This window comes from Cherax quadricarinatus, chromosome 4, assembly GCF_038502225.1.
Source record: "Cherax quadricarinatus isolate ZL_2023a chromosome 4, ASM3850222v1, whole genome shotgun sequence".
Classification (NCBI taxonomy): Eukaryota; Metazoa; Arthropoda; class Malacostraca; order Decapoda; family Parastacidae; genus Cherax; species Cherax quadricarinatus.
In genome coordinates, this window is record NC_091295.1 from 19,039,369 (window position 1) to 19,064,991 (window position 25,623).

The 25,623-nt window shown below is 45.6% G+C and overlaps 2 protein-coding genes across 9 annotated transcripts in view; both read right to left on the reverse strand.

Moving 5' to 3' along the window:
- Positions 1–15,728, reverse strand: part of LOC128684190 (glutamate receptor ionotropic, kainate 2) — a 203,828-nt gene extending 188,100 nt beyond the window's left edge. For 5 of the 7 annotated variants that reach the window (XM_070094940.1, XM_070094928.1, XM_070094936.1 and 2 more), the window contains exon 1: positions 15,477–15,728. The gene's annotated coding sequence lies outside the window, so the exon portion shown is untranslated. The remainder of the gene's footprint in view (positions 1–15,476) is intronic. The other 2 variants (XM_070094946.1, XM_070094939.1) reach the window with 1 other exon arrangement.
- Positions 15,729–22,313: 6,585 nt separating this feature from the next.
- LOC128684168 (uncharacterized) overlaps positions 22,314–25,623 on the reverse strand; it is a 64,078-nt gene continuing 60,768 nt past the window's right edge. For both annotated transcript variants that reach the window (XM_070094958.1, XM_070094961.1), the window contains exon 14: positions 22,314–24,136. In XM_070094958.1, the coding sequence (XP_069951059.1) occupies positions 23,045–24,136 (1,092 nt within the window). In that variant the 3' untranslated portion in view covers positions 22,314–23,044. The remainder of the gene's footprint in view (positions 24,137–25,623) is intronic.

A 25,623-nucleotide genomic window follows, 5' to 3' on the forward strand; every position in this document is an offset into this window, starting at 1 on the left:
GTGATTTTCGTGTGCAAATTTGGTACTAATTTTCCAAGTATATATAATCCTGTATCTCTCCCGCGTGCGTTCCAGGGAATACAAGTCGAGGAACTTCAACCGTTCCCAGTAATTTAGGTATTTTATCGTACTTATGTGTGCCGTGAAGGTTCTCTACATTTTCCAGGTCAGCAATTTCACCTACCTTGAAAGGTGCTGTTAGTGTACAGCAATATTCCAGCCTAGATAGAACAAGCGACCTGAAGGGTGTCATCATGGACTTGACATCCCTAGTTTTGAAGGTTCTCATTATCCGCCCTATCATTTTTCCAGCAGATGTAGTAGATAAATTGTTGTGGGCTTTGAAAGTGAGATCCTCTGACATTATCACTCACAGGTCTTTTACATTAGTTTTTCGCTCTACTGTGTGGTTGGAATTTGTTTTATACTCCGCTATATCAGTTATATTCTACATTCTCCTTCAGAGTGTTTTTCATGGTTATCGTATCAATTTTATCATGAAGGAGTAATCCAGTGTGTGATAAAATCCATAACAATTGTACATTAAATCCTATTTTCCCGGATTTTTGAGTATCTGTACCTGGCTTCTCCAATGAGCACATTGTTAGAGTCGATACGTGAGTTAAGAGTCTTCAGTGATGACATAGAATCAGTAATGATGATAGAATCAAGTTCAGTGTCATAAGTTAACTTTTGTGCCATTATAATGACAAGCAGTTCAGTTTGCAGTGTAGACGCCCAGTTGTTAATTCTTATCTTCTAGTGTACTTTAAGGTGCTAAGTTCCGTCCACACATGCAAACCTTCTCAAGTGCGGGTACTATCGTGCCTTGGCTCACAACCCAGATAACTGGGTTGAATCCTGGGCGTTGGGAGAGATGTACTGGCATGTTTCAATACACCTATTGTTCCAGTTCATCTAACAGTGAACAAGTTTCCCAGTGGAAGTAAGCCACGGTGACTGGCTTTTTTGGGTTATCCTGTGGATAGTTTATTATGCATCCCATATCCATCATGTGGATAATAGTGGGTAGTTTGTTGTGCACCCCATATCCATCCTGTGGATGGTACTAATTAGTTTATTGTGCACCCCACCACCATCCTGTGGATGGTGGTGGCTAGTTTATTGTGTACCCCATATCCATCCTGCAGTGTGGAGGGTAGCGCAAGAGACTATGGACACACACAAGTCTAGCAACACAAGCCTTCAGACAGCAGTGATATATCGATACGGTAATACTACTTATATTAACAAGCTTGAAAATTTCCCCAGTATTAATAACAAAAAGCTCTGGCTGTTTTTCATAGGTATATATCATTAAAAATTACTATGAAAAATAATTATTTTATATGTTAAATGCTTATTCGAAAAACTGATTGATTAAATGCTCTATACTAGAGGTCCCGTGGCAGGAGTGAGGGATCTGGAGTTTGTTTACACTCGATAGCTAATAACGGCTTCAAACTCTTCTTCCACTTATTCATATCTTCAACTCCCTCTTCCCTTACTTATTTTGTTTCAAAATTCCATATATCGACAGTGTGTTCTTACCTTATTACATACATACATACATACATACATACATACATACATACATATATATATATATATATATATATATATATATATATATATATATATATATATATATATATATATATATATATATATATATATATATATATATATATATATATATCTGACATTCTGTATAATAGTTACATAATGAAAAAAAGGCTATCTTCGTTTCCCTGTCATATATCAGCATATAGACTGGGTTTCAGTGTTGAGGTGTGTCAGTCTGAGCTGGAAGACTTCAGTAAGGTAATGAGGATATCGTCAACTTTTTCCATTAAAGGTTCAGCAGCTGCAGGAGATGCAAAGGATTCGTTCCAGCAGAGCTGGAGTTACAACCTTAACACAGGTGAGGGGTGGGGCAGGGAGTGCAGGTGAGGAGTGGGGCAGGGAGTGCAGGTAAGGGGTGGGGCAGGGAGTGCAGGTAAGGGGTGGGGCAGGGAGTGCAGGTGAGGGGTGGGGCAGAGAGTGCAGGTGAGGCGGGGGGCAGGGAGTGCAGGTAAGGGGTGGGGCAGGGAGTGCAGGTAAGGGATGGGGCAGGGAGTGCAGGTAAGGGATGGGGCAGGGAGTGCAGGTGAGGGGTGGGGCAGAGAGTGCAGGTCAGGAGTGGGGCAGGGAGTGCACGAACGGGGGGGGGCAGGGAGTGCAGGTGAGGAGTGGGGCAGGGAGTGCAGGTAAGGGGTGGGGCAGGGAGTGAAGGTAAGGGATGGGGCAGGGAGTGCAGGTCCGGGTTGGGGCAGGGAGTGCAGGGGAGGGGTGGGGCAGAGAGTGCAGGTAAGGGGTGGGGCAGGGAGTGCAGGTAAGGAGTGGGGCAGGGAGTGCAAGTAAGGGGTGGGGCAGAGGGTGCAGGTAAGGGGTGGGGCAGGGAGTGCAGGTAAGGAGTGGGGCAGGGAGTGCAGGTAAGGAGTGGGGCAGAGAGTGCAGGTAAGGGGTGGGGCAAGGAGTGCAGGTAAGGAGTGGGGCAGGGAGTGCACGTAAGGGGTGGGGCAGAGGGTGCAGGTAAGGGGTGGGGCAGGGAGTGCAGGTAATGGGTGGGGCAGGGAGTGCAGGTAAGGGGTGGGGCAGGGAGTGCAGGTGAGGAGTGGGGCAGGGAGTGCAGGTAAGGGGTGGGGCAGAGAGTGCAGGTAAGGGGTGGGGCAGGGAGTGCAGGTAAGGAGTGGGGCAGGGAGTGCAGGTAAGGGGTGGGGCAGAGAGTGCAGGTAAGGGGTGGGGCAGGGAGTGCAGGTAAGGAGTGGGGCAGGGAGTGCAGGTAAGGAGTGGGGCAGAGAATACAGGTAAGGGGTGGGGCAGGGAGTGCAGGTAAGGAGTGGGGCAGGGAGTGCAGGTAAGGGGTGGGGCAGAGAGTGCAGGTAAGAGGTGGGGCAGGGAGTGCAGGTAAGGGGTGGGGCAGGGAGTGCAGGTAAGGTATGGGGCAGAGAGTGCAGGTAAGGGGTGGGGCAGGGAGTGCAGATAAGGGGTGGGGAAGGGAGTTCAGGTAAGGGGTGGGGCAGGGAGTGCAGGTAAGGGGTGGGGCAGTGAGTGCAGGTGAGGAGTGGGGCAGGGAGTGCAGGTAAGGGGTGGGGCAGAGAGTGCAGGTAAGGGATGGGGCAGGGAGTGCAGGTAAGGAGTGGGGCAGAGAGTGCAGGTAAGGGGTGGGGCAGCGTGTGCAGGTAAGGGGTGGGGCAGGGAGTGCAGGTAAGGAGTGGGGCAGGGAGTGCAGGTAAGGAGTGGGGCAGAGAGTGCAGGTAAGGGATGGGGCAGGGAGTGCAGGTAAGGAGTGGGGCAGGGAGTGCAGGTAAGGCGTGGGGCAGAGAGTGCAGGTAAGGGGTGGGGCAGGGAGTGCAGTTAAGGGGTGGGGCAGGGAGTGCAGGTAAGCGATGGGGCAGAGAGTGCAGGTAAGGGGTGGGGCAGAGAGTGCAGGTAAGGGATGGGGCAGAGAGTGCAGGTAAGGAGTGGGGCAGGGAGTGCAGGTAAGGGGTGGGGCAGGGAGTGCAGGTGAGGAGTGGGGCAGGGAGTGCAGGTAAGGGGTGGGGCAGAGAGTGCAGGTAAGGGGTGGGGCAGGGAGTGCAGGTAAGGAGTGGGGCAGGGAGTGCAGGTAAGGGGTGGGGCAGAGGGTGCAGGTAAGGGGTGGGGCTGGGAGTGCAGGTAAGGAGTGGGGCAGGGAGTGCAGGTAAGGAGTGGGGCAGAGAGTGCAGGTAAGGGGTGGGGCAGGGAGTGCAGGTAAGGAGTGGGGCAGGGAGTGCAGGTAAGGGGTGGGGCAGAGAGTGCAGGTAAGGGGTGGGGCAGGGAGTGCAGATAAGGGGTGGGGCAGGGAGTGCAGGTAAGGGGTGGGGCAGGGAGTGCAGGTAAGGGGTGGGGCAGAGAGTGCAGGTAAGGAGTGGGGCAGGGAGTGCAGGTAAGGAGTGGGGCAGGGAGTACAGGTAAGGGGTGGGGCAGAGAGTGCAGGTAAGGGGTGGGGCAGGGAGTGCACGTTAGGGGTGGGGCAGGGAGTGCAGGTCAGGGATGGGGCAGAGAGTGCAGGTAAGGGGTGGGGCAGGGAGTGCAGGTAAGGGGTGGGGCAGAGAGTGCAGGTAAGGGGTGGGGCAGGGAGTGCAGGTAAGGGTTGGGGCAGCGAGTGCAGGTAAGGGGTGGGGCAGGGAGTGCAGGTAAGGGGTGGGGCAGGGAGTGCAGGTAAGGGGTGGGGCAGAGAGTGCAGGTAAGGGGTGGGGCAGGGAGTGCAGGTAAGGGGTGGGGCAGGGAGTGCAGGTAAGGGGTGGGGCAGGGAGTGCAGGTAAGGGGTGGGGCAGGGAGTGCAGGTGAGGAGTGGGGCAGGGAGGGCCGGTAAGGGGTGGGGCAGAGAGTGCAGGTAAGGGGTGGGGCAGGGAGTGCAGGTAAGGAGTGGGGCAGGGAGTGCAGGTAAGGGGTGGGGCAGAGGGTGCAGGTAAGGGGTGGGGCAGGGAGTGCAGGTAAGGAGTGGGGCAGGGAGTGCAGGTAAGGAGTGGGGCAGGGAGTGCAGGTAAGGGGTGGGGCAGAGGGTGCAGGTAAGGGATGGGGCAGAGAGTGCAGGTAAGGGGTGGGGCAGGGAGTGCAGGTAAGGGGTGGGGCAGAGAGTGCAGGTAAGGGATGGGGCAGAGTGTGCAGGTAAGGGGTGGGGCAGTGAGTGCAGGTAAGGGGTGGGGCAGAGAGTGCAGGTAAGGGATGGGGCAGAGAGTGCAGGTAAGGGATGGGGCAGAGAGTGCAGGTAAGGGGGGGGGCAGGGAGTGCAGGTAAGGGATGGGGCAGAGAGTGCAGGTAAGGGGTGGGGCAGGGAGTGCAGGTAAGGGGTGGGGCAGGGAGTGCAGGTGAGGGGTGGGGCAGGGAGTGGAGGTAAGGGGTGGGGCAGGGAGTGCAGGTGAGGAGTGGGGCAGGGAGTGCAGGTAAGGGGTGGGGCAGGGAGTGCAGGTAAGGAGTGGGGCAGAGAGTGCAGGTATGGGTTGGGGCAGGGAGTGCAGGTAAGGGGTGGGGCAGGGAGTGCAGGTGAGGGGTGGGGCAGGGAGTGGAGGTAAGGGGTGGGGCAGGGAGTGCAGGTGAGGGGTGGGGCAGGGAGTGCAGGTAAGGGGTGGGGCAGGGAGTGCAGGTTAGGAGTGGGGCAGGGAGTGCAGGTAAGGGGTGGGGCAGGGAGTGCAGGTAAGGGGTGGGGCAGGGAGTGCAGGTAAGGAGTGGGGCAGGGAGTGCAGGTAAGGGGTGGGGCAGGGAGTGCAGGTAAGGGGTGGGGCAGGGAGTGCAGGTAAGGGGTGGGGCAGGGAGTGCAGGTAAGGAGTGGGGCAGGGAGTGCAGGTAAGGGGTGGGGCAGGGAGTGCAGGTAAGGGGTGGGGCAGGGAGTGCAGGTAAGGAGTGGGGCAGGGAGTGCAGGTAAGGGGTGGGGCAGGGAGTGCAGGTGAGGGGTGGGGCAGGGAGTGCAGGTAAGGGGTGGGGCAGGGAGTGCAGGTAAGGAGTGGGGAAGGGAGTGCAGGTAAGGGGTGGGGCAGGGAGTGCAGGTAAGGGGTGGGGCAGGGAGTGCAGGTAAGGAGTGGGGCAGGGAGTGCAGGTAAGGTGTGGGGCAGGAAGTGCAGGTAAGGGGTGGGGCAGGGAGTGCAGGTAAGGGGTGGGGAAGGGAGTGCAGGTAAGGGGTGGGGCAGGGAGTGCAGGTAAGGAGTGGGGCAGGGAGTGCAGGTAAGGGGTGGGGCAGGGAGTGCAGGTGATGGGTGGGGCAGGGAGTGCAGGTTAGGGGTGGGGCAGGGAGTGCAGGTAAGGGGTGGGGCAGGGAGTGCAGGTAAGGGATGGGGCAGAGAGTGCAGGTAAGGGGTGGGGCAGGGAGTGCAGGTGAGGGGTGGTACAGGGAGTGCAGGTAAGGGGTGGGGCAGAGAGTGCAGGTAAGGGGTGTGGCAGAGAGTGCAGGTAAGGGGTGGGGCAGGGAGTGCAGGTGAGGGGTGGGGCAGGGAGTGCAGGTTAGGGGTGGGGCAGGGAGTGCAGGTAAGGGGTGGGGCAGGGAGTGCAGGTAAGGGGTGTGGCAGAGAGTGCAGGTAAGGGGTGGGGCAGGGAGTGCAGGTAAGGGGTGGGGCAGGGAGTGCAGGTAAGGGGTGGGGCAGGAAGTGCAGGTAAGGGGTGGGGCAGGGAGTGCAGGTAAGGGGTGGGGCAGGGAGTGCAGGTAAGGGGTGGGGCAGGAAATGCAGGTAAGGGGTGGGGCAGGGAGTGCAGGTAAGGGGTGGGGCAGAGAGTGCAGGTAAGGGGTGGGGCAGAGAGTGCAGGTAAGGGGTGGGGCAGAGAGTGCCGGTCAGGGGTGGGGCAGAGAGTGCAGGTAAGGGGTGGGGCAGTGAGTGCAGGTAAGGGGTGGGGCAGAGAGTGCAGGTCAGGGGTGGGGCAGAGAGTGCAGGTAAGGGGTGGGGCAGAGAGTGCAGGTAAGGGGTGGGGCAGAGAGTGCAGGTAAGGGGTGGGGCAGAGAGTGCAGGTATGGGGGGGGGCAGAGAGTGCAGGTAAGGGGTGGGGCAGAGAGTGCAGGTAAGGGGTGGGGCAGAGAGTGCAGGTAAGGGGTGGGGCAGAGAGTGGATACAGTTCTGGATACCGTTTGGACTGACCATTTTTTCCTCTCTCCTTGTTGCTTGTTGACAGTAACGTGTTGGTGTCTTCTGGTAACTACGACTGGTTTGTCATTCCCCTCAAGGGAGGTTCCTTGACGCTGGTGAGGGGCTCTTCATCTAGGGAATTGGATCTGTGCTCCAGTTCCCTGAATTGAGTCTGAATACCTTCCATCCCACCCCCAACGTGCAGTATAATCCTATGGGTTTAGCGCTCCCCCCATGATTATAATAATAATGGTTGGGCATTACAAGTTTTGCGCTTGTTTTAATTGTTATATGATTCTGTCCATAAAGTGAACGTTCTCATGTTGGGACTCTCATATAATATACATACATACAAGCATACAAAATAACCCCAGTAAAAAATGTGAAATTCCAAGTGCTTTCGTGATTTCTCACATTATTAATGAAGACTGTTTCTTGATATTGTGAAAAATCAAGAAAGCGATTGGAATTTCACAATTTTCACTAGTTATTTTGCATATTAAGATATCACCTGCTTCCCGTGGTCTTGTTACATATATGCAAACACACGCACGCACACACACACACACACACACGAGTTCAATCCCACCAAGTGCAAAGTCATGAGGATTGGGGAAGGGCAAAGAAGACCGCAGATGGAGTACAGTCTAGGGGGTCAGAGACTACAAACATCACTCAAGGAAAAAAATCTTGGGGTGAGTATAAAACCAGGCACATCTCCTGAAGCGCACATCAACCAAATAACTGCTGCAGCATATGGGCGCCTGGCAAACCTCAGAACAGCATTCCGACATCTTAATAAGGAATCGTTCAGGACCCTGTACACCGTGTACGTTAGGCCCATATTGGAGTATGCGGCACCAGTTTGGAACCCACACCTAGCCAAGCATGTAAAGAAACTAGAGAAAGTGCAAAGGTTTGCAACAAGACTAGTCCCAGAGCTAAGAGGTATGTCCTATGAGGAGAGGTTAAGGGAAATCATCCTGACGACACTGGAGGACAGGAGAGATAGGGGGGACATGATAACGACTTACAAAATACTGAGAGGAATTGACAAGGTGGACAAAAACAGGATGTTCCAGAGACTGGACACAGTAACAAGGGGACACAGTTGGAAGTTGAAGACACAGATGACTCAAAGGGATGTTAGGAAGTATTTCTTCAGCCACAGAGTAGTCAGGAAGTGGAATAGTTTGGGAAGCGATGTAGTGGAGTCAGGATCCATACATAGCTTTAAGCAGAGGTACGATAAAGCTCATGGTTCAGGGAGAGTGACCTAGTAGCGACCAGTGAAGAGGCGGGGCCAGGAGCTTGGACTCGACCCCTGCAACCTCAACTAGGTGAGTACAACTAGGTGAGTACACACACACAAGATGATGGATGTGGTACTTGAAAACCTCATGCATCAACATGTCAGGGACACAACCAGAGAGAGAGGGGAGGATGAGCCAGCAAGACTGGATCTTGTGTTCACCCTGAGCAGTTCAGACATTGAGGACATCACTTACGAGAGGCCCCTTGGAGCTAGCGATCACGTGGTTCTGAGTTTTGATTATATAGTAGAGTTACAAGTGGAGAAGGTAACAGGAACTGACGGGGACAGGCCAACCTATAAAAGGGGGGACTACACAGGTATGAGAAACTTCCTGCAGGAGGTTCAGTGGGACAGAGAAATGGTAGGAAAATCAGTAAACGAGATGATGGAATATGTGGCAACAAAGTGCAAGGAGGCAGAGGAAAGGTTTGTTCCCAAGGGAAACAGAAATAATAGGAAGACCAAAGCGAGTCCTTGGTTTACCCGAAGGTGTAGGGAGGCAAAAACTAAGTGCAACAGCAAATGGAAAAGGTACAGGAGGCATAGGACCCAGGAAAACAAGGAGATTAGTAGAAGAGCCAGAAACGAGTATGCACAGATAAGGAGGGAGGCCCAGCGACAGTATGAAAACGACATAGCATCGAAAGTCAAATCTGACCCGAAACTGCTGTATAGCCACATTAGGAGGAAGACAACAGTCAAGGACCAGGTGATAAGGCTGAAGAAAGAAGGTGGAGAACTCACAAGAAACGATCAAGAGGTATGTGAGAAGCTCAACACGAGATTTAAGGAAGTATTTACAGTAGAGACAGGAAGGACTCTAGGGGGACAGACCAGATGGGGACACCAGCAAGGAATACACCAACAAGTGTTGGACAACATACATACAGATGAGGAGGAGGTGAAGAAACTGCTAAGGGACATCGATACCTCAAAGGCAATGGGACCGGACAACTTCTCCCCATGGGTCCTTAGAGAGGGAGCAGATATGTTGTGCGTGCCACTTACCACAATCTTCAACACGTCCCTGGAAACTGGGCAACTACCTGAGGTATGGAAGATGGCAAATGTAGTTCCCATTTTTAAAAAAGGAGACAGAAAAGAGGCACTAAACTATAGACCTGTGTCATTGACGTATATAGTATGCAAAATTATGGAGAAGATTATCAGGAGGAGAGTGGTGGAGCACCTGGAACGGAACAAGAGTATAAATGCCAACCAGCACGGATTCATGGAAGGCAAATCCTGTGTCACAAACCTTCTGGAGTTTTATGATAAAATAACAGAAGTAAGACACGAGAGAGAAGGGTGGGTTGATTGCATCTTCTTGGACTGCAAGAAGGCCTTTGACACAGTTCCTCACAAGAGATTAGTGCAGAAGTTAGAGCATCAGGTGCATATAACAGGAAGGGCACTGCAATGGATCAGAGAATACCTGACAGGGAGGCAACAACGAGTCATGGTACGTAATGATGTATCACAGTGGGCACCTGTGACGAGCGGGGTCCCACAGGGGTCGGTCCTAGGACCAGTGCTATTTTTGGTATATGTGAACGACATGATGGAAGGGTTAGACTCAGAAGTGTCCCTGTTTGCAGATGATGTGAAGTTAATGAGGAGAATTAAATCTGATGAGGACTAGGCAGGACTTCAAAGAGACCTAGACAGACTGGACACCTGGTCCAGCAAATGGCTTCTCGAATTTAATCCTGCCAAATGCAAAGTCATGAAGATAGGGGAAGGGCACAGAAGACCACAGACAGAGTATAGGCTAGGTGGCCAAAGACTGCAAACCTCACTCAAGGAGAAAGATCTTGGGGTGAGTATAACACCGAGCATGTCTCCGGAAGCACACATCAACCAGATAACTGCTGCAGCATATGGGCGCCTGGCAAACCTGAGAACAGCATTCCGATACCTTAGTAAGGAATCGTTCAAGACACTGTACACCGTGTATGTCAGGCCCATACTGGAGTATGCAGCACCTGTTTGGAACCCGCACTTGATAAAGCACGTCAAGAAACTAGAGAAAGTACAAAGGTTTGCGACAAGATTAGTTCCAGAGCTAAGGGGAATGTCCTATGAAGAAAGATTAAGGGAAATCGGCCTGACGACACTGGAGGACAGGAGGGTCAGGGGAGACATGATAACGACATATAAAATACTGCGTGGAATAGACAAGGTGGACAAAGACAGGATGTTCCAGGGAGGGGACACAGAAACAAGAGGCCACAATTGGAAGTTGAAGACACAAATGAGTCAGAGAGATATTAGGAAGTATTTCTTCAGTCATAGAGTTGTAAGGCAGTGGAATATCCTAGAAAATGACGTAGTGGAGGCAGGAACCATACACAGTTTTAAGACGAGGTTTGATAAAGCTCATGGAGCGGGGAGAGAGAGGGCCCAGTAGCAACCGGTGAAGAGGCGGGGCCAGGAGCTAAGACTCGACCCCTGCAACCACAAATAGGTGAGTACAAATAGGTGAGTACACACACACACACACACACACACTGGCAGGGAAGCAAGTTAATGAGATGATGGAATATGTAGCAACAATATACAAGGAGGCTGAGGAGAGGTTTGTAGCCAAGGGTAACAGGAATAATGAAAAAGCCAGGATGAGCCCATGGTTTACCCAAAGGTGCAAGGAGGCAAAAACCAAGTGTGCTAGGGAATGGAAGAAATATAGAAGGCAAAGGACCCAGGAGAATAAGGAGAGCAGTCGTAGAGCCAGAAACGAAAATGCACAGATAAGATGGGAGGCCTAAAGACAATATGAAAACGACATAGCAGCGAAAGCCAAATCTGACCCGAAACTGTTATACAGCCACATCAGGAGGAAAACAACAGTCAAGGACCAGGTAATCAGGCTAAGGAAGGAAGAAGGAGAGACAACAAGAAATGACCGTGAAGTATGTGAGGAAATCAACAAGAGATTTAAAGAAGTGTTCACAGAGGAGATAGAAGGGGCTCCAGAAAGACGGAGAGGTGGGGCACACCAGCAAGTGCTGGACACAGTACACACAACCGAGGAAGAAGTGAAGAGGCTTCTAAGTGAGCTAGATATCTCAAAGGCAATGGGGCCGGATAATATCTCTCCATGGGTCCTGAGAGAGGGAGCAGAGGTGCTATATGTACCCCTAACAACAATATTCAATACATCTATCGAAACAGGGAGATTGCCTGAGGCATGGAAGACAGCAAATGTAGTCCCAATCTTTAAAACAGGAGACAGACATGAAGCACTAAACTACAGACCAGTGTCACTGACATGTATAGTATGCAAAATCATGGAGAAGATTATCAGGAGAAGAGTAGTGGAACACCTAGAAAGGAATGATCTCATCAACAGCAGCCAACATGGTTTCAGGAACGGGAAATCCTGTGTCACAAACCTACTAGAGTTCTATGACATGGTGACAGCAGTAAGACAAGAGAGAGAGGGGTGGGTGGATTGCATATTCTTGGGCTGCAAGAAGGCGTTTGACACAGTTCCACACAAGAGATTAGTGCAAAAACTGGAGGACCAAGCAGGGATAACAGGGAAGGCACTACAGTGGATCAGGGAATACTTGTCAGGAAGACAGCAGCGAGTCATGGTACGTGGCGAGGTGTCAGAGTAACCACCTGTGACCAGCGGGGTCCCACAGGGGTCAGTCCTAGGACCAGTGCTGTTTCTGGTATTTGTGAACGACATGACGGAAGGAATAGACTCTGAGGTGTCCCTGTTTGCAGATGACGTGAAGTTGATGAGAAGAATTCACTCGATCGAAGACCAGGCAGAACTACAAAGGGATCTGGACAGGCTGCAGACCTGATCCAGCAATTGGCTCCTGGAGTTCAGTCCCACCAAGTGCAGCAAAGTCATGAGGATTGGGGAAGGGCAAAGAAGACCGCAGACAGAGTACAGTCTTGGGAGCCAGAGACTACAAACCTCACTCAAGGAAAAAGATCTTGGGGTGAGTATAACACCAGGCACATCTCCTGAAGCGCACATCAACCAAATAACGGCTGCAGCATATGGGCGCCTAGCAAACCTCAGAACAGCATTCCGACACCTTAATAAGGAATCGTTCAGGACCCTGTACACCGTGTACGTTAGGCCCATATTGGAGTATGCGGCACCAGTTTGGAACCCACACCTAGCCAAGCACGTAAAGAAACTAGAGAAAGTGCAAAGGTTTGCCACAAGACTAGTCCCAGAGCTAAAAGGTATGTCCTACGAGGAGAGGTTAAGAGAAATCAACCTGACGACACTGGAGGACAGGAGAGATAGGGGGGACATGATAACGACATACAAAATACTGAGAGGAATTGACAAAGTAGACAAAGACAGGATGTTCCAGAGAAGGGACACAGCAACAAGGGGACACAGTTGGAAGTTGAAGACACAGATGAATCACAGGGATGTTAGGAAGTATTTCTTCAGCCACAGAGTAGTCAGGAAGTGGAATAGTTTGGGAAGCGATGTAATGGAGGCAGGATCCATACATAGCTTTAAGCAGAGGTATGATAAAGCTCACGGTTCAGGGAGAGTGACCTAGTGGCGATCAGTGAAGAGGCAGGGGCCAAGAGCTTGGACCCGACCCCTGCAACCTCAACTAGGTGAGTACACACACACACACACACAACACACACACACACACTCAGTTGAGTCAAAAGGATGTTAGGAAGTATTTCTTCAGTCATAGAGTTGTCAGGAAGTGGAATAGTGTGGACAGTGACGTAATGGAGGCAGGAACTATACATACATACCTCACCTATGCTATTTGTGCTTGGGGATCAACTGCAGCAACACACCTAAAGCCAATAATAACCCAACAAAAAGCTGCAGTAAGAATAATCACTAAATCCCATCCCTGGCAACACCCCCCCCCCCATTCTTCATAGACCTAAACTTACTCCCAGTTCAGTACATCCACACTTACTACTGTGCAATCTACATCTACAGGGCCTTAAACTCTAATATCAACCTTGACCTAAAACGCTTTCTTGATAGTTGTGACAGAACCCACAGGCATAACACCGGACACAAACATCTCTACGACATTCCCTGTGTCCGACTAAACCTTTACAAAAATTCAATGTATGTCAAAGGCCCTAAAATCTGGAATACCCTACCTGAGAACTCTAGAACTGCAGACACATTCATCACCTTCAAAACTACCATTAGAAAACATCTTATCTCCCTGATACACCCCGCCAACTAACTACACGAATACCACCTGGTGGTTCACACTTACATTCACTCACTCATTTGACCATAAACAGAAATATTAATCTCAATCTTAAAATAATGAATCCTGTGATACTCCAATACTGAAACTATGTACTGTGCCAAAACAAAAGCATTCACACTGCTAAGCTCACAAACTAGTATTTAGTCACTTAGCCATAATACCAAATTACCTCATAATTTGTAATATTTTACAATTAAGAATAAAACTAAGTCTGCCCGAAATGCCTAGCCATGCTAAGCGTTCTAGTGGTACACTCTGTAATCACAATTTTACTACATGTAAACCACACAATAACCAAATTTCTGTAAATTCAGTATTGTAATCCTTATAGAGAATAAACTTTGAATTTGAATTGAATTTTTGAATAGTTTTAAGACGAAGTTTGATAAAGCTCATGGAGCAGGGAAAGAGAGGACCTAGTAGCGATCAGTGAAGAGGCCGGGGCAGGAGCTATGAATTGACCCCTGCAGTCACATATAGGTGAGTACACACACACATACAGAAAAGGAAGTGTATATCCATTGAGAGACACTTCTCGGTATATATACGCAGAGACATCATCGGTGTATATATACTTTGAAGAAGTGGCGGGCCTACATTTTTGGGTCCTGAAGCTTGAACTTATGGGGACCCTTCGCAACCCCTTTTCTTACAGTAGATCCAAAATTTTTAAGCAATGTGGCTAAAGTGGCTTCTGAGGCCTCTCCGAGATTAGGGGCCCTGGAGCTTAAGCTTCATTAGTTTCATAGTAGATCCGCCTCTGCTTAGAAGCTATACCAATTTGGAATAAATTATTAAACCCTGATGATGCTTTTACGATAGTGAACGTAATGAAAGTAAACCACTCTTAACAAAGACTCAAATCTTCGTTAAGAGTTGTTTACAATGTTAACCGATGAACCGATGATCTCGTATTATTCCCCAGACGCTATATGAACCTTGTAGCTGTAGTGCTTCCCCATGAATTAATAATAATAATAATAACATTGAGACTCAGGTTATGTAAGCCGCAGACAGGAATGTGATGTCACTATGGTTGTTCAGTATTATAGATGGTGTTGTACAAGCAGTGAATGCTAGGATGTTCGGAGTGGTGTGGACTATATTTCTTCTATAAGATAATCTGGGAGATTCTGAAGAGAAGTTAAAAAGATAAGTGGATGAGTTTGGGTGGTATGAAACAATGAAATTAGAAGCAAACGTAGGAAACAGCAAGGTGATGAGAGTAGCAAAAATCAAGGCAATGAAATACTGGATATCCGATTGAAGGGAGAGTATGGAGGAAGGGAATGTTTTCAGATGGGAGTGGACTTGTCTTCGCATGGATATATTAATGATGTGAACCATAGAATAGATAAAGGAAACAAGGTAGATAGTGTGTTGAGGCATCTGTGGAAAGCGGCGTGTGGAGGCAGAAAAGAGGAATGTACCACAGTGGCGCCAACACCTATGGGTGAGGCATGGGCTTTAAAACGTTGTAGCGAGAAGGGTAGAGGCAGTACAGATGTTATGTTTGAGAGTAATGTATGGTGTGAATATTTTGCCGAGAACTCGGAGCTTAGAAATTAGAGGACGAACGGGGTTGCCAAAGGTAGAATTCAGAGGGCTAAGGAGAGGTTGCTGAGGTAGTTTGTGCATTTAGAGATAGAGCAGAAGATATTGACCAATAAGATGTGTAAATCTGGGTTGGAAGGAAGGAGGGCTAGGGGTCATCCAAGGTAAGGCTGCAAGAAGGTGGTAAAGGTCTCAATGCTAGTGGCTTGAGCATCCAGCAGGCTTGTATGAGTACGTTAGATCGGAGTGGATGACCTGACGTTCTGTTGGGGTGTGAATGTGGTAACATTTCTGAAGGGACTTAGGGGAAACTAGGTAGCCGAATTTTAATCCTGGAGGTGGGTCATACAGTGCCTGCACTGAAGGAAGGATAAGGATTTTGCAGTTCAGAGGGTCATCTGAACTGTATTATCAGCACACTTCTGGCAAGACAGCAGTTGAATGTGTGATGGTGAATGTATTTAAAATTTTTGGATCACCCCCCCCCTTCCTCAGGGAAGGTTCCTTGATGCTGGTGAGGGGCTCTTGATCTAGGAATTGGATCTTCTCCAGTTCCCTGAAATAAATCTGAATACCTTCCACCCCCCCAGGCGCTGTATAATCCTACGGGTTTAGCGCTTCCCCTTGATTATAATAATAATAATAATAATAATAATTTGGGTCACCCAACGTCGGTGAGAGACGGCCGGTGTTAAAATAATAATAATAATAATAATAATAATAATAATAATAATAATAATAAAAAGGACGTACCTGAAAGGTAGCATGACTGCAGGAGCAGGTACCTGAGGTAGGTGTCGCACACAGGTGCTAATATAGTAGTGGTGGTAGTGATGGTGGGGATGGTGTAGTGATATTGGGGATAGTGATGATGGTAGTAGTAGTAGTGGTGATGATGGTATTGGTAATGGTGATGGTAGCAGTGGCTTTTGTAGTGTTGGTTTAGAGGGTCACAAGGGTGCCTCTCGCTCACTAGTGCCGCCCTAAACTGAGGCTGTGCCTGGCCACTGTGCCTCAAGGTGCCAAAACATCCCCTTTCTCCCCTCCCCTTGGAACCTCCCCCTTCCGTGTTACCTCTCCTCCTAACGTGTAACTTCCCCTCCTCTTTTCCCGTGTAACCTCCCCTCGACCGTGTAACCTTGTTACATGGAGTGAGGCACATGTGTTGATCACACTCTCCTGGGAGGTACAAGGTTGAATTACACTTAATCTCTTCTTGGCAGAGGAATTCCTTTGTCACCACTTGATTGAACCCCCTTTAAATAATGCTTAAGTTTAAAAATGCTTTCCAAACTAACTTATAAGGCCACTTAAATGACCCTGCAACATGTAATTACTTTTCTCATGATTCCTCACGGTACATATGATGAATATACTACGAAATAACTCATTAAGTGTAAAGGGACCAGGACTTTTCAACATCCTTGATACACAAGGGAAATTACAAATAAACTATAAGTTGTCTCAATGAGGGAACGTGATAAATTCCTAGAATCATTTCCTGATCAGCCAGGCTATGTCTATACTAGACTGCATACAACCACCACCAACAGACTGATTGATCAAGCTGTTTGCCAGAAAGTGTGGGCTACTGGGGCAGTGACCTCTGTCTACAAGTAAACTACAAATAAACACACCTGCTACTCCTGTTCACTTAACTGTGAAAGGTGCCAAATAGCTCGTTGGCAAAATCATTCAACTCTTAATCAAAAGCTCTTAGACGTATTTTCCTTTCAGCCATTACCTGAAATGCTCTGCATTATCATCACCATTGGAGAGCGCTAAACCTGTAGGGATTATACAGCACCTATTGGAGGGGTGATGGAAGGTATTCCAGCTCAATTCAGGCAGCCAGAGCACAGATTCAATTCCCTAGATCAAGAGCCCTTCACCAGCGTCAAGGAACCTCCCTTGAGGGGTATGCTCTGCATAACCAGGGACTTTTCAAATGTATCATTAAATGTCATCTAATTTTATAAAATATATGTATCGTGAATTTTTTGTTTTTTGCCTCTCTGAGGGTGGAACCTCCCTCAAGGGAGGTTCCTTGATGCTGGTGAAGAGCTCTTGATCTAGGGAGTTGGATCTGTGCTCTGGTTCCCTGAATTCAACCAGAATACCTTCCATCCCCCCCCACCCATATGCACTGTATAATCCTACTGGTTTAGCGCTCCCCATGATTATAATAATAATGAGGGTGGAACCACTATAATTCAGAAAGGGAGATGATAGTGTATTTTATCTTGCTATATTGCTAGCCAAGCAATATGGGTGTGAAGCATGGGTTGTGAATGATGCAGCCAGGGCCAGATTACCCCATAGGCAAACTAGGCATTTGCCTAGGGCCCCGCGCATTTGGGGGCCCCGTGGTCCAAGGGGTTCAGGGGCTCATCCAAGACTGCGCACATGGTGCAAGTGCAAAGGGGTCCCTACCTAAAAAGTTCAAGTGTTTGGAGAGTAAAATTGATTTTTAAAAATTAATCAAAACAAAAATAAATAATGAAATAAAATAAAATAAAACTGCAAAATACTTTGCAATAAGTGTAGATTCAACACCAGATATTTCACCTACAGATCAATTGACATTCATTGTTCACTTTGTCGACTCCAGTGGTAAGCCTGTAGAGCGCTTTATAAAATTCATTCCTCTTTCAGACCATGATGGAGAAACAATGATGAATGTAGTACTGGATACTCTGCTTGAACATGATCTCTCTATTATGGATTGCCGTGGCCAGAGCTACGACAATGCAAGTAACATGTCGGGTAAATATAATGGATTGCAAGCCCGTATCAAGCAAATCAACCCACTTGCTGAATATGTGCCCTGCTCAGCACATTCTCTTAATCTTGTTGGGTCATGTGCTGCGGAGTGTTGTGTCGCTGCAGTTTCATTTTTTGGACTTTTACAAGTACTCTTTAATTTTTTCTCTGCTTCAACGCATCGGTGGAGTATACTCAAGTCAACCATTCATGGATTATTATTATTACAATCAAGGGGGAAGCGCTAAACCCGGAGGATTATACAGCGCCTGGGGGGGGATGTGGAAGGCATTCAGGCTTAATTTGGGGAACTGGAGCACAGATCCAATTCCCTAAATCAAGAGCCCCTCACCAACATCAAGGAACCTTCCTTGAGGGGAACCATTCATGGAGACGTCATCAAATCATTATCAACAACAAGGTGGTCAGCGCAGCATGATGCAACACATGCTTTGAAAGACAGCTTTGCTGAAATGTTCTGCTTTGATCCAAATAGCAGAGGATGAAGACCAGACAGCAACTACAAGAAGCGAAGCAGCCAGCTTAGCATCAAAATTGGAAGATTTTGAATTGGCCTTACTCTGTGTGCTTTGGGACTGTATACTGGAACGGTTAAATGCCACGAACAAGACACTTCAGAAAATTGAAATTGAAATGGCTACTTGTGCTAACCTCTATGCAGGCTTAGTGGAATTTGTAAGCTCACTTCGCAATGATGAAGCTTTTGAAATGTTTGAAGAGAAAGCTAAACGGCTGGTGAAAGACTACAGTTACCGGGCTGATCATCAGCGGTCAAGGAAGAGGAAACGCAATTTTGAAGAGCCAGACAATGAAATTGTGTTGCTACCAAGGCAGAAATGTAAGACAGCTACATACTTCGTCATTCTGGATTCACTGATTACAGAATTGGTGAAAAGAAAAGAAATCTACCAGAATCTCAATGACAAGTTTGGATTTCTGTTCAAAATTACTACTATGCCAGATGCAGAATTGAGAGAAGCTGCATTAAAGTTCTCTACACATATGCTGCTATGTATGATAATTCTATGTAACTGTATTTGTGTATACCTGAATAACCTTACTTACTTACTTAAAGTTGCAACAACACCTTTCAGCAGATGTTCAGGACACATTTGCTGAAGAAATAGTTCATTTTTCTGGGTATATGAATCAGATTAAAGCTCCACCTGAAAAATATGTGTCCTCAGCTGCTTTGAAACATTTAAGAAATGCAGGTATCTCAGAAACCTTCCCTAATGTTGACATAGTGTATCGCCTTTACTTAACACTTCCAGCTGCTAACTGTGAAGGAGAACGTTCATTTTCTGTTTTGAAAAGAGTGAAAAACCAGCTCCGTTCAACAATGAGCCAAGACAAATTGTGTAACCTAGCCTTGATTTTCAGAATATAATCGATGATTTTTGCCAATATGAAATCCAGAAAAAAGTTTATTTAAGAAGTGCCTGTGAATATAAACAATTCTTTACTTTCTTGAGTTTATATGATTTGATAGTCTTATGCATGATGCAATGATAACAACAATGGTCAGTGATTTATAAAGGGAATAATAGTGCTGTAGTGGTTATGCTGAATATAATAGGTACATGATGTCACTACTTTAATAGCCTAATCTAGTAATACTATGCTGTCTTGAGTTTATTCTCTTTAAAATGCATGATTTAACAAGATAGTTATAATGGCTGTTGGTAAGTGGTTTTGGTTGTCTTGATGTACTTTCCCTATTAAATTTAATCTAAATAGCCAGAATGTATTTAATTAGACCTTAAACAGGCTCACACCGACCCCCACCCCCAAGCTGGAAGGGGTCGCTTCGCTTACCCGTAACTCAAAGGGGCCCCGCCAATCTGAATAGCCTAGGGCCCGGAGACTTCTTAATCCAGCCCTGGTTGCAGCGAGGGGTAGGTTGGAGACAGTGGATGTGTTGTGTCTAAGGCAATGTGTGGTGTAAATATTTTGCAGAGAATTCGTTATGAACTATAACTGCCTGAGTCAATGCAAGATCAAGATGAAGGGTCAGGAGCTGGTGTTCATTCTTGCAGAAACAGCTCACTGAATACATTATTAACAGAAGAGGTAAAAGAATACCTGCAATAACTGGATGAGGAAAAGACATTGTGGCTGAAGAAAATCTTGCAATCCATTTTCAAAGATGCACAGTACTGTACCAAACTGGATAGTACAGTATATTAAAAAAATGAGTCTGGTGAAAAGGCCTCCATTAAAAATTCAGAGTATACTACATTATTGTGAAAGGGAATGGAAAAGATTCCAAGGGTAAGTATGGTAATGACCTTAGAAATACAGTAAAGGCTTCATCACAGACCAACAGAATGGATTCAGGAAAGGAAAATCATGACTCCCAAACTTAATAGAATTATGTGATAAGATAACCACAGTAAGACAAGAAAGAAGAGAGAGACAGAGAGAAGACTGCACATTCTTACTATGAGAAGGCATTTGACACAGTGATGCAAAGGCAACAAATTTTAAATTTGGAAAAGTAAGTGAGAAATCAGATTAAGAAAAAGTAACAAGTGAAGTTTCCCATACCATTCTTGGCATATGTGAATGATCTACTTGAAAAGAGTGATTCATGCATTCCCAAGAAGAGTCGGAGATCAAAGCAACAATTCTTACACGATACACATGAGAACTATAATGGAGTGTGTAGCACTAACATAAAACCATCTCTCTTTACTTTTGCTCTTAAGGTCACAGCATTTGTTCCATCCCTCACAGTGCCTAGTATGGGCCAGTAGGCCTGTTGCAGTGCTTGTCCATTATATTCTTAGGTTTTTATACCTCTTGTCTCATTTCCCAATTCAGAGATGTGCCTGAAACTTTGACTCAAAGATTTGATATTTAACCCGTAAACGGTCCAAACGTATATATACGTTTTTTCAACATTTGAAAGTATGTAAAAAAAGTAGATCTTCTTTTTGTTTTGTTTTTACATTTGAAAATGTGTAAAAAAAACTTTGATCTACTTTTTTTTTTTTGTTATATTTGAATTATTATTATAATCAAGGGGGAAGCGCTAAACCCGGAGGATTATACAGCGCCTGGGAGGATGTGGAAGGCATTCAGGCTTAATTCGGGGAACTGGAGCACAGATCCAATTCCCTAAATCAAGAGCCCCTCACCAACATCAAGGAACCTTCCTTGAGGGGTTATATTTGAAAATATGTAAAAAAAAAAAAAAAAAAAAAAAAAAAATAACTTAGATCTACTTTTGTAGCACTACACATGTGAACGTAGATCTGCTTGGACCGTTTACGGGTTAAGTAGTGAAAATCCCCTCAAGGGAGGTTCCTTAATGCTAGTGAGGAGCTCCTGATTCAAAGAATTGGTCCTTACCTCCTGGTCTTTGGATTACATTCCATTTCCACAGATGCTGTGTGACCCCTACAGGTTTAGTGCTCCCACAATAAATGTAATAAAAATGTGAACATCTCTTGGTTTTGTAAGTAAAAAAAAATTTAAATTTAAAATATAACTGGAAAACTTTTATCAGATAAAGTGAGGAACCCATTGCATACCTCCTAACACCCCATCATAGCCAGCAGATGTGTTAACTGTCAGGAATTACACACATTGGCCCATGTAAGTTGTTGCCAATATCTTACAGGTATTTTTTATGTATGTTTACAGTCTCAGTCATCAGTGCACATAAAACCCGCACACAGGAGACTGAAACTTATGACGATGTTTCAGTCCCACTTGGACCATTAACTAGTCACACGAAAGTGTGAAGGGAAGGGAGCCAGACTATATATGGGGGGGGGGGCACGGATGGGAGGAGGGAACAGTATTAAAGTGGTACTAGTAGTGGAGGTGGTGGCAATAGAAGTAGAAAAAGTAGTGCAACAGTGGTAGAGGTGGCAATATGAAGGTAGTAGTGGTACTGAAAAAATAGGGAGAGAGGGTGAAGACTAGCAAAGAGATAGTAGCAGAGGTAGAAGTAATAGTGGAGGTAGTCTTAGAACAAGATAAAAGAGGAACACTGCAGGAGAGCTTATAGTCCACAAGGTTAGGACCGAATTGCAGCAGGGCAAAACCCCATAGGACAGAACCCACCTAGGCAGAAGATAGGAAAGACAAAGAAAATATAGGAAAGAAGAAGAGGTAAGGAGAGGAGGAGATACAAATCAGGTGTGACTAGTTAATGGTCCAAGTCAGACCAAGACATCATTATAAGTATCGGTGTATGTGCTGGGTATTTGTGTATTTCAGTCACAGTATTGCACCTTTTTATTCTTTTCACTCATCAGTGGTCTGTATTTCATGCTTCTCTATTACTAGTTGAAATTAGTGCTTAACCTAGGTTTAGATCCTTTCAGGTTTAGTGTTTTCCATGAATACAATAATAATTAACCTTGGTTTAAATGTATATGTCTTAGACTGTCTTATACCACCATGTGAAAATCAGTTTATATAATCTGCCATTCAAGCTCCAGTGGATTTAATTACAAAATACAGTATGGCTTTCTAATTTTGAATTAAATTTGGTAGCAATATGGATAAAAAATCCTCAATTTCCATTTAAAACATTGATAACCTTTGTTTTACAAAATGATCTCTCTCTCTCTCTCTTCAAATGTTTTTAAATATCCAAGATCATGCTGCACATTGAGGCACTCAGCACAGTCCAAGTCTTATAAAAGTAGTTATACTATAAATCTGAGTTATCGTTCAATTTTTTGTGAACTTTCTGCTGTTCATAATCAACTAAAATAATTATATTTAATGTTTGCATGTATCCTGCACATTACATGCAAAACAGGGTTACAAAGATTATAACAAATATTAGTTTTAATTAATAATATTTTTACATATCTTTATTAATAAAAACCTGTACACAAATTTACAAATCTTTTGTAATCTTAATAAGACTTAGAAATTGTACCATTTCATTGCAGTGTTTAAAATACTTTTTTTTTTTTTTACACATCAGCTATCTGCCAACAAAATAGAATAACCTGAAAAAGAAGAAACACTTTTACCATCATTCATTCAGTTAGTCTTGCCAGAAGCATGCCAACATCACAGCTCAGACAACCTTCCAAACTGCAATGTTCCCACCCCCCTCCTTCAGCATGAAGGCACTATACTTGTTTGACATAATACATAAACAAAAGTTAATACATAAGTGGCACTATACAATAATATTAATATGTAGGCAACATTTTAAATGAGTAGCATGTCACTCTTTAAAACAATAATAGGTTTTTATTTTCATAAACACTTTTATAAGAGCAATGCCATTACAATTATGGCTTTTATTTTTACCTCATTTTAATGATAAATTTACACCTATTTACACTGTAATACTTACTCTTAATTATGTAGTGTTGTAAATGCTTCTGAATATAATGTTTTCATACCATATTACATACTGTATATATCAATAATATAGTTTACAGTTCATATTAATACATTTTTTAATACATGATAATACCTACAAAGGCAGATGCAGTATATAATTAAAAAAAATGCCTATAACACTGTGATAAGAAATTATGGTACACTCTGCAAGCTCAAGAATGATCTAGGTCCTCTGCATTAACTATAAGAACAAGTGCTGACTGCCGATCATCTTCATCCTCTACGGGTAAAAGGTTAACTTGAGCAACTGATCCTTCCACTCTCTCACAAGACAGGGGAGAACTTTCTTCCTCTTCCTCCTCTTCTCCATTTTGAGTGGTAATAACAAATGTTTCCCCTTCTTGGCCATCACTACCCTGACTCATCAGCGAGTAAACATTACTTGTAATTTTGTTTATAGTAACTTCCGGTGCATCTGCTCCTCGAACGACCTGTCCCATTTGTCGGAGGAGGAGGTTGGTGTCTATGACGTTGTCTGTTAACTGAATAAACTGTCCATCATCATCTACTATATATCCCTCAGGTAAAACAAAGTTTGATGCATTAGGAACACTCTCATCCACTGGTTCATTGGATGCAATAACCTGAATTGATTCTGGAAGTTGTTTACATAAGTTTTTATCTGGTATAACACTCACATTCATTGCAGGTCTCACAACTCCTTTTACATCCAGAGGATTAAATTCGTCCACCACTTCATTCAAATTATTCACATGTATTATGTTATCTGAAACTTGTATATCTGTAGGACATTCTTCTTGCTTGACTACAGTACTCAACTCTAATGCAGACTCTAAAGTTGATATATTATTGTCTGTTACAATATTAGGCATATTGATTTCATCTTTTGGGACTTTGATGGTCACAACTTCATCCACTACACTATTATTTCTTACTACTTTATCTCCACGTAGAGTCTGTTGTGTCCACTCACCTTCTTCCTCCCCGTCTTCACTTTCTCCTATAAGTGACATATCCCAGGGAATGATCATCACACAACCACTGTCATCTGTGTGAGTCAATAAATACTGGTTGTCACTAAGACCACCAAGTCCTGTTTCCACTGTTACATGTTCATCCATTGGAGCATCTATATGAATGCCATCATCTGTACTCCCTGCCAGTGTATACAACGTGATCTTTCCATCAGTTTCACAATAGTAGGTAGACGGCTTGGTACTGCTAGAGGTCTTCCTCAATACACGTCTTTTTCTTCTAGCCTGCTGCTCTTTCAATGCAGCCACCTGTAGGGTTTAAGAAATTCCATGACTGGATAGTATAATAAGTTTTCAGTACTCCTAAATAAAAGTTTGTAACACACAATACGATCACTATATCATAATACAGCCTTTAGTTTTTAGGCGAATGGAAGGTAAGCTAAACTTAAGCTCATACAGTGAGAACAAACTGAATAATATATGCACTGAATGTTTTATGAAAGGCTTATTTTCTTTGTGCTATATACTAAAGAAACAAGGTTGATATTAAAAATAATTATTGGAGTACTGAGTCATTCCTATTAATTTTACATAAAATGTCTTTCTCTTTAGATGCACTGCATCATACTTGAATTATACAGTGGACCCCCGCATAGCGAACTTAATCCGTGCAAGAGGGCTGGTCGTTATGCGAAATGTTCGCTATGCGAATTAATTTTCCCCATAAGAAATAATGGAAATAAAATTAATCCGTGCAAGACACCCAAAAGTATGAAAAAAAAATTTTTTTTACCACAAAAAAATGTTAATTTTAGTACACACAAACTGAAAAAGGCATGCACAATTACATGACACTTACTTTTATTGAAGATCTGGTGATGATTGATGGGATGGGAGGAGGGGAGAGAGAGTGTTAGTGTTTAGAAGGGGAATCCCCTTCCATTAGGACTTGAGGTAGCAAGTCCTTTTCCGGGGTTACTTCCCTTCTTCTTTTAATGCCACTAGGACCAGCTTCAGAGTCACTGGACCTCTGTCGCACAACAAATCTGTCCATAGAGCTCTGTACCTCCCATTCCTTTACGATTTGTCTAAAATGGGCCATAACATTGTCATTGAAATAGTCACCAGCACGGCTTGCAACAGCTGTGTCAGGGTGATTTTCATCCATAAAGGTTTGCAGTTCAACCCACTGTGCACACATTTCCTTAATTTTTGAAGTAGGCACAATGGATTCCACAACTGGCATAGGCTTCTCAGGGTTAGCCCCAAACCCTTCAAAATCTTTCTTAATTTCCATACTAATTCTCACCCTTTTTACCACAGGGTTGGCACTAGAAGCTTTCTTGGGGCCCATGGTCACTTATTTTCCAGAAACAGCACCGAAAACACTGTAATAATACGAAATATTCCGAGTGTATGCTTGAATGTTACCGCGGAGGCTGGCTGGTAAACAATGGGACGGGCGGCACATGTGAGGCTGGCTGAGGCCGCACATTGGACGCATCTCGGACGAAGGTCGCTGAGCGGGTTTTTGTCCACTATGCGGGGCAAAATTTTGGCGAACAAAGCGTTCGCTATGCGGATTGTTCGCTATGCAAGGCGTTCGCTATGCGGGGGTCCACTGTACAGACTTAGTATACACATACTCCTTTCTCTCTAAATAGTGTCATACATACAGTGACTCCAAATTAATTAAACATATCAAATTATTATTAATATTATTATTTTTATTTTTAACATACTGGCTGTCTCTTACTCAGGCAGGGTGACCTGAAAAAGAAACACTTTCACCA